This window comes from Lissotriton vulgaris, chromosome 10, assembly GCF_964263255.1.
Source record: "Lissotriton vulgaris chromosome 10, aLisVul1.2, whole genome shotgun sequence".
NCBI classification, from domain to species: domain Eukaryota; kingdom Metazoa; phylum Chordata; class Amphibia; order Caudata; family Salamandridae; genus Lissotriton; species Lissotriton vulgaris.
Window position 1 is genome coordinate 845,713,642 of NC_141698.1, and position 19,167 is coordinate 845,732,808.

A 19,167-nucleotide genomic window follows, 5' to 3' on the forward strand; every position below is an offset into this window, starting at 1 on the left:
TGCTTTCAGATACGATTTGGTTGGACTCCCATTGACATCAGTGGGAGCCTATGTTCCTAACTGCATTGTAATCTGGCCCGTGGTCGGGAAGACACGTTGCTGATCCGATTCAGAAGGAGTAAATGCCGTTAAAAGGCCTTCCTAACCACTTCGTAATCGGGGCCATTGGAATCGGGCCCTATATATTTGAAAACAATAGTATAGTCAATCTCATCTCTCCAAAATCTAATTCTTTCCCTACTGGTTCACAGACTGGAGCAGGCATAGTAAATTTTACCCCTCCAAAGTCCAGCACTTTCCCTACTGTTGTGTGGTTTGGAGTGGGCATAGAAAATGTATCCCTCCAAAATCCAACACTCCCCCTATTGTTGCACAGACCAGAGTAGCAATGGTAAATTATATCCATCCTTAATCCAACATTTTCCCTACAGTTGCGCTTTTTAGAGTGGGAATAGTAAATGTTATCTCTCCAAAATCCAATGCTTTCCCAACTGTTGCACAGACTGGAGTGGGAATAGAAAATGTTAGTGTTCTGAAGTCCAACACTTTCCCAACCATTACTTAAACTACAGTGGGAATAGTATGTTGAATCTTCTTAGATGTTAATAGTTTTCTTAATGTTGGGTAAATTGAGTTTATAGCATTAATTGTTTTTATTATATTCTACCCTATTTGTTTTTATTTTAAAATGTATTTTAATGTTTATAGTACTTATTTGTAAATGTGATTTTGGGATTTTTCAATTTATAAATTTTAAATTTTCCATCTACATTGATTACTGTCTCATTTTTCATTAAAATTGTAATATGTTGTATGCTTTTATTGTTCATTAATATATGTAAATATATATGTATATATATATATATATATATATATATATATATATATATATATATATATATATATATATATATATATATATATATATATATATATATTTACATTATATTAAGTGTAACATTTCATAATAATGCACTTAGGACGCCATACTTAAGGGCTTATGGTAAGTTTCCGACTGACCGATAATGCATTGGTTGGACTGCAGCAGTAGATAGAGGTCTTACCGCAACTGACGAGCCAGTTGCGGTCCGACTGCCATCGTAATTATGCCCTATATGTATATGCATATGTTTATATCTATTTATATATATATATCTATACACACACACATGTAGGTGTTTGTGTATATATATATAAATATATATTTATATATAGTATTAAATATCTGAATATATTTTATTTACCTTATATTAACATTTTATATTAAAACATTTAACATTAACTACTTTAAACTGTATTTATATAATAAATCATCTATTTTTGGACAATAATAGTGTTAACGATATTTTTTTCCTGATATGTTTGTACTTACCAATATACGTATAGGATCACAATATTGTGGTAAACAATATTTTTGACTTGATATTTTTTTCAACAATATTGTTTACCACAATACTGTGTCAGTGATCCTTTGCTGCTGCCATCATCATCATCACCCCATTACCATTCTGTTTGTCAGCGGTAGATATATTTTTCAAATGAGATTAGATTTTAATTCAATACAAAATGTGTGCTAGATTACTAAAAGCATTATTCTGTCAACATTGCTTAGTGTTTTATTTTGGAGAAAAAATTAACTGCACTGCTGGAATCCCTAACAGTGAATTATCTTCTTTAACTGAAATATGTATAGGAAATGAATAGGTTATGATTGGCATTAATCAGAGCAGAGTTTGAAAGAAGAACTATATATACCTCAAGTACACTATTGCAGAATCAAATGCCATTACTCTCACTCTACAGATTGGTAGCCATACTTCATATGTAGAGCTCTGTCTTTGGATGTAGTTCTCTCCTTCAGATAAATGTGTGGCTGAAACACACATCACCATTATGTACCAACTCCCCTTACTGTTTCTAGCATACAATTCTGGGATTGTATATTGGAGATGGCGATTTATCTCTGTGGATTTGGAGACATTCACCACAGTTGTGTAATCTGGCTGCACCTGGGCTTCTTGCATCTTCAGTGTGATTTTGGCTACTTTTAACCTCAGTGTACTTTTAATTCTACTCAAAATGTGTTGAATCAGGATGACAATTCACATGAATCCATCCCAAGAGTTCCTAGAAAGTATCTGGCACTGCTTTTAGGACGACCGCACATTGTGTGGACAAGTGCACTATTGGGAGAGTGTGCAATGGCCTTTTATCATTTCTTCTCACTCCCCCGTATTAGTTTTTTTAACCTCAGGCAATTCACCACACAGAGGGACATCACAGTAAAATCTTTTAAATTACATGATTTGTTTTCCATAAATTATGTTCCAATACAATTATTAAAAAGAGGTGGCAGCTCCGAGCAGAACAAGAACAATTACCAATACTTATATTTTAACTGAATGTTAACTATTAAAAGAAAAACGATTGATATTTGAAGGTGCTTCAAATCATAATAACTACAAGAATTAGACTAATTAACTAAAAAATTTAATTCAAATATATTGAGCATTCAAACAAGAGGTAGCATGAAAATATACTGAGTTGTCCCCTGGTTCTCACCTGGACTATAATAAATAGAATCAGTCAACTGACATTTGTTTGTTCTTATGTCCTCAGGTAAAAAATGGCAGTGATACCAGTTCACCATTGCTTGGTAAATATTGCGGGAGCACTGTACCCAGCCCAATATTTCCAGATAACAACGTACTGCACTTACGGTTTGTAAGTGATATTCTTTTAGCCGGAAGTGGATATGAGATCACTTGGACTTCCTCTCCAACTGGTAAGATTGCCAAAGACCCATATTTACCTTTTATTTTTAATGACATTTTAACCCATGGCTGCAATCGAAACATTCACTGAAATTGTATATTGCAGTAATTGAAAGGGAAGGGCTGGCTAACTCTATGCAACTGTATGTATAACTGGATATGGGTAATGTGCAAATCAGGGCCTCATTAGGATGGCGGTTAATCCGCATCCTCCGGGCCGGCGGAAGCCACCGCCAGCCCGGAGGATGCGGATTCACCGCCGTGGCCACAGAAAACACCCATCGCCAGATTAGGATGGCGGTGGGATTGCGGTGGGAACAGCGGCGAACGGCAGGTCCGTCCGCCGCTGATCCGCGGGTTTTGGAGGGCTATTTGGTGGCTGTGTCTGCAAGACACGTCAGCCAAATTAGGAAGCATGTGTAAACATGCTTTTCCGCTGCGGTTTTTCCGCCGTGGAAAAGCATGTGGACCTTTGCTTCTGGGGGGCCCTTGCGGGCCCCCAGGGTGAAGGGGGGGTGGGGGTGCACATGGGGAGGTACCTATGGTACCCTCCTGCATTTGCATGAACAAAGCGGCAGGCACTGCGCAGTGCCTGCCGCTTTGTGCATACAAATGCAATGCATGCATTTTTAACATTGCGGCGGGTGCTGCTTGAAGCAGCACCCGCCGCAATGTTAAGGATACAGGATGTGACCGCCAGGTTGGCGGTCACATCCTAATTGGCATGGAGGGACGCCGCTGCCCTTGCGGACGGTCCCTCCACCTCGGGGGGTGGCGGACGGACGCAGGTCCGTCCGCCATTCTAATGAGGCCCCTAGTTAGAAACCAACAGAGTACTGGGAAAAGGCATAGGATTGTTTGCAATGGGACTTATTGTATGTGGATGGTGGATCTCATGATGGAGAGGGGGCACAAATATGATTCTTTCTTGTATTATTATTAATGTGAGACACATTATACCTAAAAACCATTGCTCAAGAAGAGGCATGTTATTGCTAACATACATTGTTTTTTATTTCTTGTAATGCCATATAGCATTGCTTGATCCAGTACAACTATCTTTTAAAAATTCAAAACATCCCTTATCTCTGTCACTCTGGCGACCAAAGGACATGATTTTCCTTCCAAAATCGCAAAGCATACTTGAATTATGAGACACAGAAGGTGCAATCAGTCTCCAAAAAATACAAAGCGTCCTTCAACTCTAGCACCCAGAAGATAACTTTTGTCTCGCAAGAAATTCAAAGCAGTCTTCCACTCTGGCATCCATGGAATGGAATGTCCTTCCAATAATTTTTAGGCGAATACCGGTCTCAGGTTGCTTGTGTTACAGTTTGGAGGGGCCCTGGACTAGCATTTTGGCCTGAAATCTTCCTGTCAGAGCTGGTCTAAGATTTATTTCCATATGCCTGGTTTCTGTTGAGTGCCATATTGTGCGAAAATGTGAGGTTTGTGAATGCAGCCGGAGTGATTGCCAGTGGTTGAGCTGAATTCAGGCATTCCATTCATTACTTGGTTATGTGTCCTAAAATCCAAAGCATCCTTCAAGTCTGGCACCCTGAGGATATCATTTGCCTCTTTAAAGTGTAAGGCACGCCTCAACCCTGACACCCTGTACACAGCAGTGTTCTTTGTCCTTTTTGATGTCTTAGACAAATACACATGACCAGCTGTTAGATAGCAACACAGCCCTGTCCACAATTACAAATGTGATCCTTAGGTTACAGACGCAGGTACTCTAGGAGAAATGTGGATATGTAAATAAGCAGCAAGTCAATGAAAGGCATAAGCACTGTCGTTGTGGCGGTAAGATTTTGAAGGGCAAATTTTTAACAACTCCTGTTTTCGCCTTTAATAACAAGAAAAGGTTGCAACATGACCTGTTTCACTGCAGGGTAGGGCAGTGGTGCTGGATTTAGGACAGTTACTGCTCTATCCCTCTAGATGAACTGGAAAGCGTTCCTGTGAAGAATGGAATATAATTAGGCATTTTCAAGTGATTATCAGAATTAGCAATCGTTTACATTTAGCATTCTAGAGAGCAACGTCCAGCAAATGACTGCCTATTTTATTAATTAGTTCTATGTAATAATTTGTTTGGTTGCAAGAAGTTGCTATGTTTAAACAGTAACTTTAGTGACAATGTTATTGTACTCATGGAGCGTGAATAGAGAAAACATCTGAAAGACATTTTGACACACATAATTGCACAGCAAGCCTTGATCCCTTCCATAAAGTTTAAAATCACCTGAAAAGGCACATTTGACCACTTGATGCTGCAGTGTGATAGAAACAAGGAGCTACATTCACAAAGGTAATTATAAGTTCAAACCAAAAGTCTAACTTTACTACTTTTCAGTGTTTACAGAGCTAAGTTTTAAGTAGTATCTTTATAACTGTGAACTTTCCCATTCGGGACGAAGTTTTTGCACTTGGGGTTGAATCTCCATACTTCGGGTGGAATTAGGGTGGAAATTCCACCCTGAGTATGGAGATTCCACCCTGAGTATGGAACTGCACCAGAGTGTGGAAACTCCTCCCCGAGTGTGGAAACTCCTCAGTCTTAAAGATACTACTCGTAACTTACCTTTGTGAATATCGAAAAGTAGACTTTTGGTCTAAACTTAAATCTTGGTCTAACTTTACCTTTGTAAATAGGGCTTAGGGATTTTAAGAAACCAAACTGCAATATTAACACTAATGTCATATAATATTTGTCTTTTTGAAATATTTACTATTTGTTAGTGAAATGTGACATTATTGTTGACCAACAGATCAATTTATATTGTATCATGAAGCTTGTCTAACATTAGTAATTTTTTATCTTGAAATATTATATATTATGAACATGAACTATTAAATTACTATACCATTACCTGACCTTTAACAACTAATCACAAATACACTCCTTAAGCTGTAATTTCATCACTGTATATTGACTCAGGTGTGAGGTGTACAGACTTTAAAAAAAAATGACAGTCATCGTGTGCCTGTTAAAGGCACATCGCCCACGCATAGACATTCAAGCCACAGCTCAAAGTCGAAGAAGAAACAAACTGACTTCCTTCAGTCTAATAGAATGACCTATTACAAACCCAACATTGTTTTAAACCTATTCTTGGATGCTTCCTAAGAGTGGAAGACCCTATATTGGAACATATGTGTTACTTTTAACGGTATTCAAAGTTTTACCTTGCAAACCTCATCATTCTTGTGAATACTGTGCTTCCAACCTATAGGCCATCACAGTCCCAGTTGTTGACCACAGGACATTCTCTATATGACACTTTTATCTCCTTTGCATCAGCCATTGATGACGTGGATAGAGCAGGCTCTGAGCAAAATTGGCCAACTGGAGCATCCCTGGCTGCCTGCTATCAGCAAGAATGTCTCTACACAGACACGTGTCCAAGTCAAACTTTCAACAAGATGGGTCCTCTCAGTAAGAATTGCAACCCAATATAGACCTAAAACAAGTCTGGGTTTTAGCCCCTCCACTGTCTAATTTATACCTATCCGATTTAACTCAAACCATGGCGATATGTTTCCTTTAAAGCTAGTAAGCACTAAGATCCATGCCCTGCAATACTCTGACGACCCCATGATATTAGGTCAAACATCCATTGGGCTCCAAAGATCAGCAGAAGTACTCGCCACCTTCCACAATACCAACAGCATTAAAATCAACAGCTCTAAATCCAAGGTTATAGTTTGGTCAGAAGTTGAGTAAAAAGGGTGACTAGTTCCTGGAAAAATGGATTGGAAAGGGAAACTTCCTATAAATATCTAGGAATATGGATACATGAAAAATGCACAGGGGCGTGGCTTGGGCGCCGATGGCGATGGTCGCCTGAGAGCTCGGCTCCGGGACTGAGCCCGAAATTATCCTGAACATCGGAGGCTGAGGGGCGCCCCAGACCCCGCATTCGGTTGAGCGAGGCGACGACACCCTGCCGGGGGCCCTGGTGGAGTTTAGACGGAGGTGGCTTCGAGGAAGTGCCGAAATTTGCGGAGTTGCGGAGAGCGACCCAACATGGCGCCCGGACCCCTTTGTCCCCTTGATCGACACTACGGAGTTGAGGAGGTCTCGCGGATGTCGCCTGGCACCCGACTTCACCATCCTCAGTTGTTTTAGACGTTGGACAGTGGTTGGTCCGGACCATTTACAACGGGATCATACTCGGTTAGACGACCGGGCGGATGCCCACGCGCTAGAAGGCACCGGGCGCGGGTGCCCTCAGTTCCAGGCGGTGGTCTGCGCCGCGACTCCGCAACTAGCTACGAGTTCCTGGCCGGCCCAACTACATGGATGATGCGACAATCTGGCGCCACGGGTCAACCGGGGGAGTTGGTGGCCCTTGCCCCGGAGCTATAGTGGGTGAACGGGCCTGCCCGACTCGGCGACGGGTGTCTCCGCCCCCTTATCGGTGCCCTCGAACGCCGTGGCGGTGGCGTGAGCCGAAACGGCGGAGTCTCCACAGGCTCTGGAGAAGGAGATCGCCCGTACCAGGCTGGAGAACGAACCCCCGGGAAGGTCGTGCTGGACACTTGTACACGGAGACGCCTGCTCCGGGACCTCCGCGGAGAGCCCCTGGCAGCATGGGGAAACCTAAAGGAGCCAAGGGATCCAACCAGACCACCTCAGACACTGAGGCCCAGGACAAGGAAGAGCATGGAGATCCTAAACGACCTGGTAGCGCACCACTCCAGCAACAATTCGACCGTGTACTGGAAGCGATAGAGGCAACTCGGTCGGCCCTACAACTGGACATTGCCCAGGTGGCGACTGGCCTGGGCCTCCTTAGGGCGGACCATGACAAACTCTCGGACCGGGTCAAGGAGGTGGAGAGCACGGTGAAGACTATCGAACTGGCGCAGAGGACCCTGGCTGCGACGATAAAGGATGCCATGTCCCGAATCGAGACCCTCGAACGGAGGGCGGAGGATGTGGAAGGCCGAAACAGGAGGAATAACATTCGGGTGGTGGGCCTGCCGGAAAAGATTGAGGAAGGCGATATGGTGCGATACTTGGAGACCTGGCTCCGAGACACGGTGGTCCCGGAGGGCCTGTCCTCCTTTTACACTCTAGAACGGGCCCACAGAGTTCCAGCGCGGCCCCCACAGCAGGGACGAGCTCCAAGGCCAGTGGTGGCGCGGTTGCTACATTTCCGGGACAGAGACCTGATCCTAAATGCCGCCAGACACAATGGCCCGTTCCAGGTTGCAAACAGTCAGGTGAATATCTTCCCTGACTATACCTACGAGACGCAGCGCAAGCGGTTCTCCTTCCTGGCGGTTAAGCGTGAACTCAGGAGTGAGGGTATCCAATATTCACTCCTGTTTCCCGCAAGGCTCCGAGTCATTGTCGACGACAAAACCCAGTTCTTCGACACCCCAGAGGAGGTCTGTGACTGGCTCGAACTATACCGGACGGGGAAGGATGGTTATAGCGCCTCGATCCATCAGGCGGAGGAGCCGGAACAGAGGAGGCGATCTAAAAGGGTCAGGAACCGCCGAGGCCGCACTGGAGGGCCCTCGACATCGGAGACACCATCTGAGCGGAGGGGAGTGTTGGAAGTTCTATCGGAACTGTCGGGAGCAAGAGGCGAGGGCATCGAGGAGGAGGAAGAAAACCCGGGTGCTCAGGGGGCACCATCGGACTCGGAAGACTCAGTGGCAGACAGTACCCACACACCGGTGATCACACCGAAATCGGTGGAGGACCTTTTGGACGGACAAGGGTAACGGGATGGGCTGCCTTGTTTTGGGTGGGGGCCCGGCAGGGGGGAGGAGGTTGCCGTTCTTTATTGCTGACAACGGAGGAGGGAGTGTTGGGGGGCTCCTGCTATTGCCCCGGAAGATTTTGACACAGGGGGGGGGCTTAATATAGTCCTGGTAGCCTGGGCGACGAGGGCCCACTGCCTCCGCTCAGCCCGCACCTGGCCCATAAGGCCTTCCTACGGTGGCGACCGTAGGACTAGTGGGGATTTTGGGGTTGTTCTCTGTAGAGGTTTGGATGGGATCTAGATGGTGCTATTTGGGTCCTGTTCTGGGGTGGTTGGGGGGGGCTTTGTTGGTTTTTGGGTGGTTTGGTTTTGGTTGGGGGAAATGGCCGCCGTCAGCGCTGGGAGGCTTGATGTTTTTTCTTTGTGGGGACCCGAACGGGGAGACTGTGCAAGAACAATCTGGGACAATGGCTGATGTTGCTAACTTGAAGTGTATCACTTGGAACGTGAGGGGGCTTCACACTATGTCCAGGCGTCACAAGGTCCATGCTTATTTAGTGCGTAGGGGAGTGCAAATGGCGCTGTTGCAGGAAACGCATCTGAACAAGGCGGAAGGGGCGGCGCTTCAGCGTAGATGGCGAGGGCAGGTCTTTTCCACGGCGTACTCTGCTTATGCCAGGGGGGCGCTAATATGGATCAGGGCAGGAGTCCCCTTCCAGGTCACGAGGACAGTGTTGGACCCAGAGGGGCGTTTCGTGGCCATATCAGGCACACTGGGAGGGAGAGACTTGAATGTTTGCTGTGTGTATGCTCCTAATGTGGACCAGACTGCCTTCCTTTCCAGGTTATCGGGCTCGCTGGCCCACTTTCTCGCCGGTCCCCTCCTGCTGGGGGGAGACTTTAACTCCGTAGTGGATGTAGACATAGACCGTTCGCATCCCCCGCTCCCCGATTCCCCGGTCCGGCGGACGGCTAAGGGCCGCCAAGATTGGCAGACCCGCTGGGGTTTGACGGACATCTGGAGGGCGCATCACCCCGCGTCTAGAGATTATTCGTACTTTTCGAGCCTTCATGAGCTGCATGTCAGACTGGATGGCTTTCTTGGTTCGTCCGAATTAGTCTCGGCAGCGGTCCGATCGGAGTACTTATCGCGGACCATTTCGGATCATAACCCCCTCCTGCTAGACATTCGCTGGTTCCCTGGAACGCCGGCAGTACCCACCTGGAAGATGCGCCCCGAGATCCTCGAGGACAGTGTCTTCAAGGCGGACCTAGGGGAGAGAATCACGGATTATTTTGCGTCCAACGGCGGCTCCGCGAGCACTAGGGCGTTCGAATGGGACGCCTTCAAGGTGGTGGTGAGGGGCTACTGTATCTCTAAGAAGGTGGGCATGCGGCGTGTTATCCTGGCTGACTTAGACACAGCGGACCGAGCGCTCCGCGAGCTCGAAATTAGCCGCCCCGGACACCCGGAATTGCAAACACAAGCGGTGGAGGCGAGGGAGAGGGTTGCGGTGGAGGTCGAACGGCTCCGCTGTTTCGATTACAAGGCCTATACGGTCCGTTCTATTGCGGAGGGCGACAGGTCGAGCGCGTTACTGGCGTGGTTGGCCAACCCTACGCGCCAGTCCCAAACGACGACTAATATGCGTAGGGCGGATGGGACCGAGGTGTGCACCCAACCGGAGATTCTTCATTGCTTCCGGCACTACTACGAAAGTTTATACCGCAGTCGCTCCGCGCGTGACCCAGACCGGCTTGATAACTATCTTAGCCCACTGGAACTCCGCACAGTGGAACAGGACGTGGCGGAAACCCTGGGTTCTGACATCGACTTGGGGGAGATCCGCGGGGCCATCAAACGGATGGCGAGGAACAAGACCCCGGGCCTAGATGGCCTGCCGGTGGAGTTCTATGCAGCTTATGCTGACCTCTTGGCCCCTCGATTACTGGTGGTCTATAGGGAAGCGAAGAGGTTGGGTCGTCTCCCTGGCTCGATGTGTGAGGCGCTGGTGGTTCCTCTCCTTAAACCCGGCCGAGACTCGTTTGACCCGGGGTCCTACCGTCCCCTTTCAATGCTGACGGTGGACTACAAAATCTTGAGCAGTATCTTGGCCTCGAGGCTGTTAGGACATATGAGTTCCCTAGTACATGAAGACCAAGCCGGTTTCATCCCACGGCGGAATACGACCATGAACATCCGAAGGCTGTTCCGCTTGCTTGGGGAACCATTCGTGGATGCCCCGTCCCCGGTAGTTTTATCGGTGGACCTGGAGAAGGCTTTTGATAGCCTGGAGTGGGACTACCTATTCGCGCTACTACGGAAATTCGGCCTCGGGGAGGGATTTATTAAGTGGACGGCGGTCCTCTACGCTTCCGCTTCGGCCAGGGTTAGATCGGGCCCTTTGATTTCATCGCGATATCCGGTGGAGCGTGGCACGCGGCAAGGGTGCTCCCTATCCCCGCTTCTTTTTGCACTGGCGGTGGAGCCACAAGCGATGCATCTTCGCTCGGGAGCCCACTATACGGGCTTATGGACAGCAGCGGGCCCACATTACGTCTCGCTCTATGCGGACGACCTGTTGCTCTTCCTGGAGGACCCGGTCGACGCCTTACGGGGAGCGGAATTGGCGCTAACGGAGTTCGGGGAGGTCTCGGGCCTCCAAGTGAATTGGTCTAAGACCTGCCTCTTCCCGATGCGTAGGGGTGTCCCCACTCCTGCGCTAAGTAAGGAGATCAGATGGGAGCCCGACTGCTTTAAGTACCTTGGGGTATTTGTGTACCACGACCAGCCCGACCTCCTAGATGGAAACATTGCCCGTTGCATACGAGCACTCCGGGGTAGCATGGACTTTTGGGCCACGCTGCCGCTCTCCGTGGCGGGACGCATCGCTCTGCTCAAAATGGTGGCGCTCCCCCGACTATTGTATTACTTTCGGACTCTGCCGATCTGGGTCCCACCGGCTACGTTTCGCCGTTTGCGTTCTATGGTGGTCGGGTTCCTTTGGGGTATAGGCCGGCGGCGGGTGGCCCTCAATACCTTGATGAGGCCGAAGGACGAGGGAGGGCTCGCTGTGCCGGACTTTGAGAAGTATTACCTAGCAGCGCAGCTCCAGACATATACCCAGGAGATAGCCAGGGAGTTCAGAGGCCCGGAGGACGGTAGAGGGACGGGGATGGCCAGACACGTCCTCTCCTTTATCGCGCTGCGACAATGTTTAGTACTACGGGACCTGTCGATGGAGGAGCGGACTATCCGACTCTGTTGGACTCGGGCTCATAACAGAGGTCACCTGCGGACACCATACGCACCTGAGATACCATTGGGGATGCTGACGGCCCTCCCCCACGGAGGAGATTGGTCACGACTGGCGGACTGGGAGGAATCTGGTTTACAGCTCGTCGGGGACCTGTACGAGGACGGAGTGCTCCTGTCCTTTCAGGATCTCATTGACCGCTTTGGGATCCCCCGGGGCGACTTTCTGCTGCACTCGGCCATTGTGCGAGTGATCCAGGCGCACTGGCGAAATGGGCTAGAGGAACCTCAATTGTCTCAGGTGTGCCAGTATGTAATGATGTCGGCGGGCACGGTGAAGGCGGTCACTTGCCTCTACGGCAGGTTGATTGCCGAGGGGTTGGTCCCTCTCGCCACACTGAAGTCCCGCTGGGAAGAGGACATCGGTAGGGAGATCCCGGAGACGACCTGGTCCCAGCTGGTGAGGCGTGCCTGGAAGGGCACACGTAGCGCCCGTTTCCAACTGGTCCACTATTATGTTCTCCATAGGGCGTACTTGACTCCGGTGAAGATCAGGCGTTATTTCGCCACGGCTTCGGCGGAATGCCCTCGGTGCCCGGCTCAAGAGGCGGACCTCCTACACATGCTATGGGCCTGTCCAGGATTGACGTCCTACTGGCAGGAGGTGGCGGCGACTTTGGAGGAGGTGACGGGGAGGCACTTATCATTCGATGTGGCGGTAGGGCTATTGCACTGGTTCCCCCATACCCCCCGGAATAAAATCACCAGTAAATTTATTGACCTGGGGCTCCTACTTGCTAAGCGAGAGGTGACCAGGAACTGGAAGGCACGAGCTGGTCCTACGGGCAGCAGATGGCACAGTGAACTTTTGAAATGGGCGGCGGGTGAGAGCGCGCTGCGATATCAGCTGGCTTGGAGGCAGAACAATGAGAAGGCGCAGGAGGCCGCGTTAGAATGGGAGACGCTGGTGCAGGCCCTCAGGGATTATTGTACCCCCAGCGACTCCGAAAGTGAGGAAGCAACTCGACCCGAGTCCCATTAAACATTAGCATTGACTGCACTATCACCTTCCCCGTGGGTCAAGCAGTGGATCCTATGTTGATGAGCTCCCTGGCGCTGATGGTGGGGGGGGGGGGGGGGGAGGGGGGAGTTTCACAGTCACTGGAAGTTTGAGGGGGGGTTTCTTTTTGGGGTTTGGGGTTTGTTTAGAAAAGCAGATGACGGGCAGTGTGTTATCCGGACCAGCTCCAGCATCCTACTGACCCCAGCTACATCCGCCGCCCAACCCCAGGGATATGGGCTGCTTAGCTGTACAGCAATGTTATGGAAGAGGGGCGGTGGGCTATATCTTGTATACGTTGGTTATAATATGATGCTGGTCGTTACTGTACTGTTTTACTGATTCCTCCAATAAAAATATATTTAAAAAAAAAAAATGAAAAATGGCACAAAAAGACTCATCTGAAAGCGCTGAAGACTGCTGACTAGGCTCTAAACTCTGCTTTTCAAAAACTGCTTACCAACATGAAGGCCCCAGACACAACAATACTGTGCAAGGTTATAGGAAGATAATGAATGCCGAAGCTGGCTTATAGAATTACTGCATTCAGGAACAGATTCAGCATCTGGCTGGAGAGGACACAGTGCAACTGCTATCACCGCCTTTTCCACAGCACTAAGACAAATCCAACTGGAAGTTACCCTAATTGGCAAGAGCTGGCATTGCAAGCCAAGTGTATCTCTTATTTTATCAACAATTACCTCAAGCTGTCGCTTCTAACTCTTGAAGCTAATGACTTATGGGAATCTAATCTCCCAAGCAAATGCCTGGCAAGAGTGTTGGAGAAGCAAGCTAAACGTGTATTCATTGCAGAGGACCAAAAAGAACTGAGCAAGAAGCAAATGCAATTCTTCTGTCCAAAATGTATGATCCACCCAAAAATGGCCGACATACTTAAGGCAAACGCTCTCACTCGCGTTAGACGACAATTCATCTGGTTGTGGGTAAGAGTAATACCTCTCAGGGGACATTGGTAGGGGAGGCTCGCAGTGATTCCGGTCAGCAATGTGGTCTGTGCCAGGCCGCCCCCGAAATACAACACCATATTACATGCATTTGCAAAATAACTACTTCCATTTAGGAAAACCTGGCTGGCCCTAGCTCCCACCTTCTGAATATCAGATCCTGCAATGAGGAGGTTACCAACCGCCTCAGTGCGTCCTCTTGCCAGTTAATAAATTCGCCAACATGTCCACCAAATGACTGAGTAAAGAACAAGAGCTCGCAATAGCTGATCTCAGCCCTGGGACTGGTAGCAGAGTGACCATATCCTGTTTGTTGTAGTTGCTCTTTTAAATGAGATTTGAGAGTATGTTTTAAGGTCCTATTTGCCAATGCCTAAACACGTTTTTCTCTGCATATTCTACAGCTATGTGCAATATGGGTGGCTTCCATGTGCAAACATATCTACTCTTTTTTTTACTGAGCATAAGCACTTCATTCATTCTGTATTCTATTGAATTCATGTGCAATAGGTGTTCTTTTGAGGTTAAGGGTGAAAGAATATTGCAATGATATTAATTAATCGTACAATACATACTTTTTATTTTCTATTCTATTCTATTCTCAACTAGGTTTTTCACATGAAAATTAGGGCTATCACTTTCCTCTTTAGTTGATTGAGAAAAATGTAATTTCGATCCTGTAACAAAGTCGCAGGGGAAAAGGCTTTAAATGTAAATCAATGAGGAAACAGTTTAGGTGGACTGGAAAGTTAATGCCAGGGTGTAGCCGTGGGTAAAATCGGAAACTCTCTGGTCTGTGGGTAGGACAGAATTTGGGATCTACACAAGACTTAAGAGTTATAAAAAATTAGACAATGCGAGTTACATTGCTTAAGCTTTCCGAATGTGATTCTGTTAAATTCATAGGCACCACACATATACTTCCAACACAGTATTTTCCATAACTACTACAACATAATAAAATTAACCAGAAAAGGGATGCGAATTCATATATTAATATTAGTATCATGCTTGTCATCATCTGGTTGTATATAGTGCTTGATCGCTAGTTTTGCCTGCAATTATCACATGCTCCATATCTGCCTGGGTTCCAAGATGTAGCATTGTAATATTTGGGCCACGTGGGCCTCACTCAGAGATGCCTCTGGCAGGCTGTAATATGTTTATAGGAGTCCCCTCCCTCCTCCAGAAATGACATGATTGCTGTTGGCTTTGCATAGCTACTTCTGTAGCTTTTGGATTTTAAATGATACTTCCCAAATGTGTTTCTTAGATTTGGCTATTTGAGTAAATAACTGTCTGTTCAATGTCTTCGGCTAAAAACTTCCTGCTTTGTAATTTGTTTATTTATTTTCCGGAAATTCATTTTTTTTAAGACATGTTTTGTCAACAACCTTTTTTTTCAGTCGCTCTCTTTTCTGCCTCAACAAACACGTGCTAATGGGAAGCTTCACACCTCACATCATGGGCAACGTATAAATTAAGAAAATCACACATTAAAAAAATCCAGCATATAGGCATTGTGATTAGGGTGACCACCTGGCATGGGTAGTTACTACCAGAATTCAGGGGAGAGGGTCTAAAATCAGAATAAAAATTCAGGACAAAGAGTCCATTTTATGGACACCTCTGAATTGGCCAAGCAATAATATAAAAGTAAGTAAAGAGACAACTTATACATGTGCAAGAGAAAGTAGGTTTATTTTATTTGGCGTGTATAATGCATAACACTATTGCGGAAATATACATATGTAACTGGATTTATTGAAAGTTTAGAAAATACTACCAAACATCCACTCTAAGCAGAATTTGACAGAGAGAGTATCATTTGAAAGATCATTTGCATTGATTGTTTCTGACAATAGTAGTGGAGGCTTCGAGCTAAAACTTCTCTCAGTGCTACTTGCTTCTACCAACCTAGAAAGGTCTTAGTCTTTAGTAGTGGCTTTAATGACTTCTACTAGGCCACATTGCAGCATGATAAAACATAAACAAGCCCTATCAAAACCAATAGATTTTATGCAAGCGCTTGAGTGCTGGCCATAGCAATAAATAATGCTTACTGCAGGTAAAACCAATTGAAATACGATTGCTTTGTCTATGCATGGGCTAGGCCGACTCCTGGAGTCTTTCACACTCCAATGAACAACGATTTGTGTTTGTTCTGGGGCTCACACAGATTTTTCTAAGCTGACTACTTTCTGAGCCACTCTTCTACCTTGGATGCCTTATGCACCTAACAGAGACCTATTAGATCATTCCCCACTAACACTCAAGCTGGACCTTGGTGGGAAAAGGAAACAGCCGGGGTGGAGGCTTAGCGCATGGTTGCTGGCTGATGCTAAACTTATGGCCCAGCTGTTGACAGATGTTTACGCTTTCAAATGAATTCGGGGATAGTGCACTCTCCAAAGTCATTATGGGAAGAATTTAAGGCCACAATCTGCGGTGCTGTGGTGCCACAACTCTTTCCAGCAGGAAACTGTGGCACTGCTGCAGGCAGGGCTACTCTCTGTGGAAACACAACCCCTACTTCACATACACCTGATATACTCTCCGACATAGCCCCCCACAAATGTCTCCTATGTCAGACTCAACTAAATTAAGATCAAGAGTCACATCATCAAAACTGCCACTAGTGAAACAAAATACACAAGCTCCTTTGCCATGGTCCATGGATGATTCACATCTGCATCTTTTATTCAAGGGAATCTGCTTCACCACCAGTCTCTCGCCACTGGCCTCCAAGACAACGTGGGTATGGAATGATAGACTGTGGCCATTATATAGACCACTTAAAGGTGAAACTCCACTAATTATGGGCATAGTATTAAAATAAGTCCATTCCTCTAACATGCTTTAGGGACTGGGACATCAAATGCATCTCACAATTATGGGGTGGTCATGAAGAATCCTGTCTGCTCATTTACCAGCCTACAATCTAAATTTGGCCCCATGAACATCAATTCCTTTTGTACTTGCAGCTTTTCCATGATGTCTTTTCATATCTGAAATAAATCAACGCCCTCCCAGAGTTTAACCTACTAAAAGCTAAACTTCTTGTGGGTGCAGTGGGCCAGATAGAATATCTTGGCTATTTTTATCACTCATAATCCCCACCCTCAATTAATTTTCCATACTGTGCAAAGCTTGGGAGGCAGACTTTGGCACCCTCAATGAAGAGAGTTGTGAGATGCCTCGATGGCTCCAATAAAGTTGGCAATATCAGCCCAATTCAGATTAATCCATTTCATTTACCTCCACTGGTTCTACATGACAAATAAGAAGCTCCGGAGCTTTTGACGTGACTCCTACCCCTGATGTTTAAGATGTAATTATGCATATAGGGACTTCCTGCACACAACCGGGTTATGCCTTGCGATACAGTCCTTGTGGTGTTGTGTGGCGCACAGAGTGCCGCAAGTGCTAGGAAGATCTCTTTAGCGCACTCTCAACTCTGATCTGCTCAATATTGTACTCGACATTGGAACAGATACACCAAAGCAATTCTATGCATCCGTATGACAGTGACTAAGCAAAGCATTGCACAAGAATGTCACAGAACTACTCCACCTGACATGGAAGACATGGAGAGGAAGTGGTGTTATGACCTGAGTTACCGACTTTAGAACTGGTGCACCAGATTTGAGTCTCAACGTCGGCTCAAGATCCTGTGATTATGGGCCAATGACTCAAACTTCACATGCCTAAAAAAGAGAATGTGACCTTGTGTAATGTTACACACAATGAAACTGATGGTCATGTAAGTCACTCCAATATCTAAGCGTCGAGTTCTTGAGCATGTGTGATCCCGTTATACATGCTCCAGGGCACAAGCACCAGAAAACATGTGATTCCTCTGAATTAATATTATTCCTGGTATTCCAGAGCAATTATTCCGTGCAGATGTAGGAGGCATGGACACTTGTGGTAAGCGGTTAGTGAGACGATGGCCAGTGGGAAAGTATTTATGAATGCCAATTATTTTTGTGGTGTCACTGTTGGCACTGATTTGTCAACATGCATACTCAGCTTGCGGCAGTGATGATTCAAGCATATGTGCTTAGTTCTATGAATGTTTTCTTGAAAATCCCACTGACGTTTACTGCTGAAAAAGAATGCATTTCATATGTAACCTTCCATGCACATACCCAAGACCCATCCCTACATGCACACAGCAAGATCCATCCATGAATCCAGCCATCAATCTGTCAATCCACCACCAAGACCCATATGTCAATCCATATATCCACCTAGTCACTCATCCACCCATCCATCCATCAATGCTCCAATCAATTCCTCTATCCACCCATGCCCACACCCAGATCCACATACCCACCCAGATCCATCGATCTATCCATCCATCCATCCGCCGACCATCCATCTTCCTGAAAATGCAACATCCATTCACCCATCTATTTATTTATTTATTTATGCGTTTTTATATAGCGCGGACTTTACCCGAAGGTGTCAGAGCGCTTCACAATAGGAACAGAACTGATACATGAGAACATTACAAGTGAACAAATTACAAAAGCAAACGTTACATTACATGAGGCAAAAGTGACAATCGTGAGCAAAACATCCACCAGGCTTCCAGCCCACCCTCAACAATAGCAACAATAACAACTAAAACATCCAAATTATTTACGTTGCTGAAGACACGGTGCCCAAATTACGGACAGTCTGTGTAAGTTACGAACAGGCAGTGACGGTAGCTGTGATAAACAAGTTCTCATCACTAGCGTCTCTCGTTTTTTTTAACCAAATTTAGTGACGTGTATTTATTACAATCCACATTAGTCACACGCCAGCCACGTGCTATTCAGCGAACGTTTGTGTCCAAAGAAAGTCCACTGTCCAAACTCCTATCACTTTTCCAAATAACTATTTCTTTCTCTTTTCATGTACAATGCTGACATCTTGTGGAAAGACAGTGCCTAGCCCCTAATTTAACATTTTGCCATACTGTTAACCAATCTTCAGACTGTATTCCGTATGTTTTTATACAGTTAAAAGCTAGCTTTTGGGACATAGGAGGAAAAAAACACTGGACAACTACGGTCAATATGTTTTCTGAAAATGAGATAGGTCTAAAGGGATTGAAGAGGAAGCTGGGTGGAATCTCAGAGCCAGAGTGATGTTACCAAAAATACACTTACTTTAACTCGCCTTGCTCTTGGCGTCACCAGCAGTCATTTGATTTCCATATCCAAAGTCACATAATTTTCATCAATAAATCAATCAATCATGACACTTGTATAGCGCACTACTCACCCGGAAGGGTCTCAAGGTGCTTGGGGGAAGGGGTCTGCTACTGCTCGAACAGCCAGGTCTTGAGTTGTCTCCTGAAGGCGAGGTGGTCCTGGGTCAGCCGAAGGTGGAT

General features: G+C 46.4%; 1 protein-coding gene across 1 annotated transcript in view; it reads left to right on the forward strand.

Annotated features, from left to right (window-relative positions):
* The window catches only part of CUBN (cubilin), a 1,372,460-nt gene that overhangs the window by 1,325,907 nt on the left and 27,386 nt on the right, over positions 1-19,167 (forward strand). Inside the window, exon 65 of the mRNA XM_086941783.1 lies at positions 2,620-2,785. Coding sequence (XP_086797909.1) covers positions 2,620-2,785 — 166 coding nt within the window. The remainder of the gene's footprint in view (positions 1-2,619; positions 2,786-19,167) is intronic.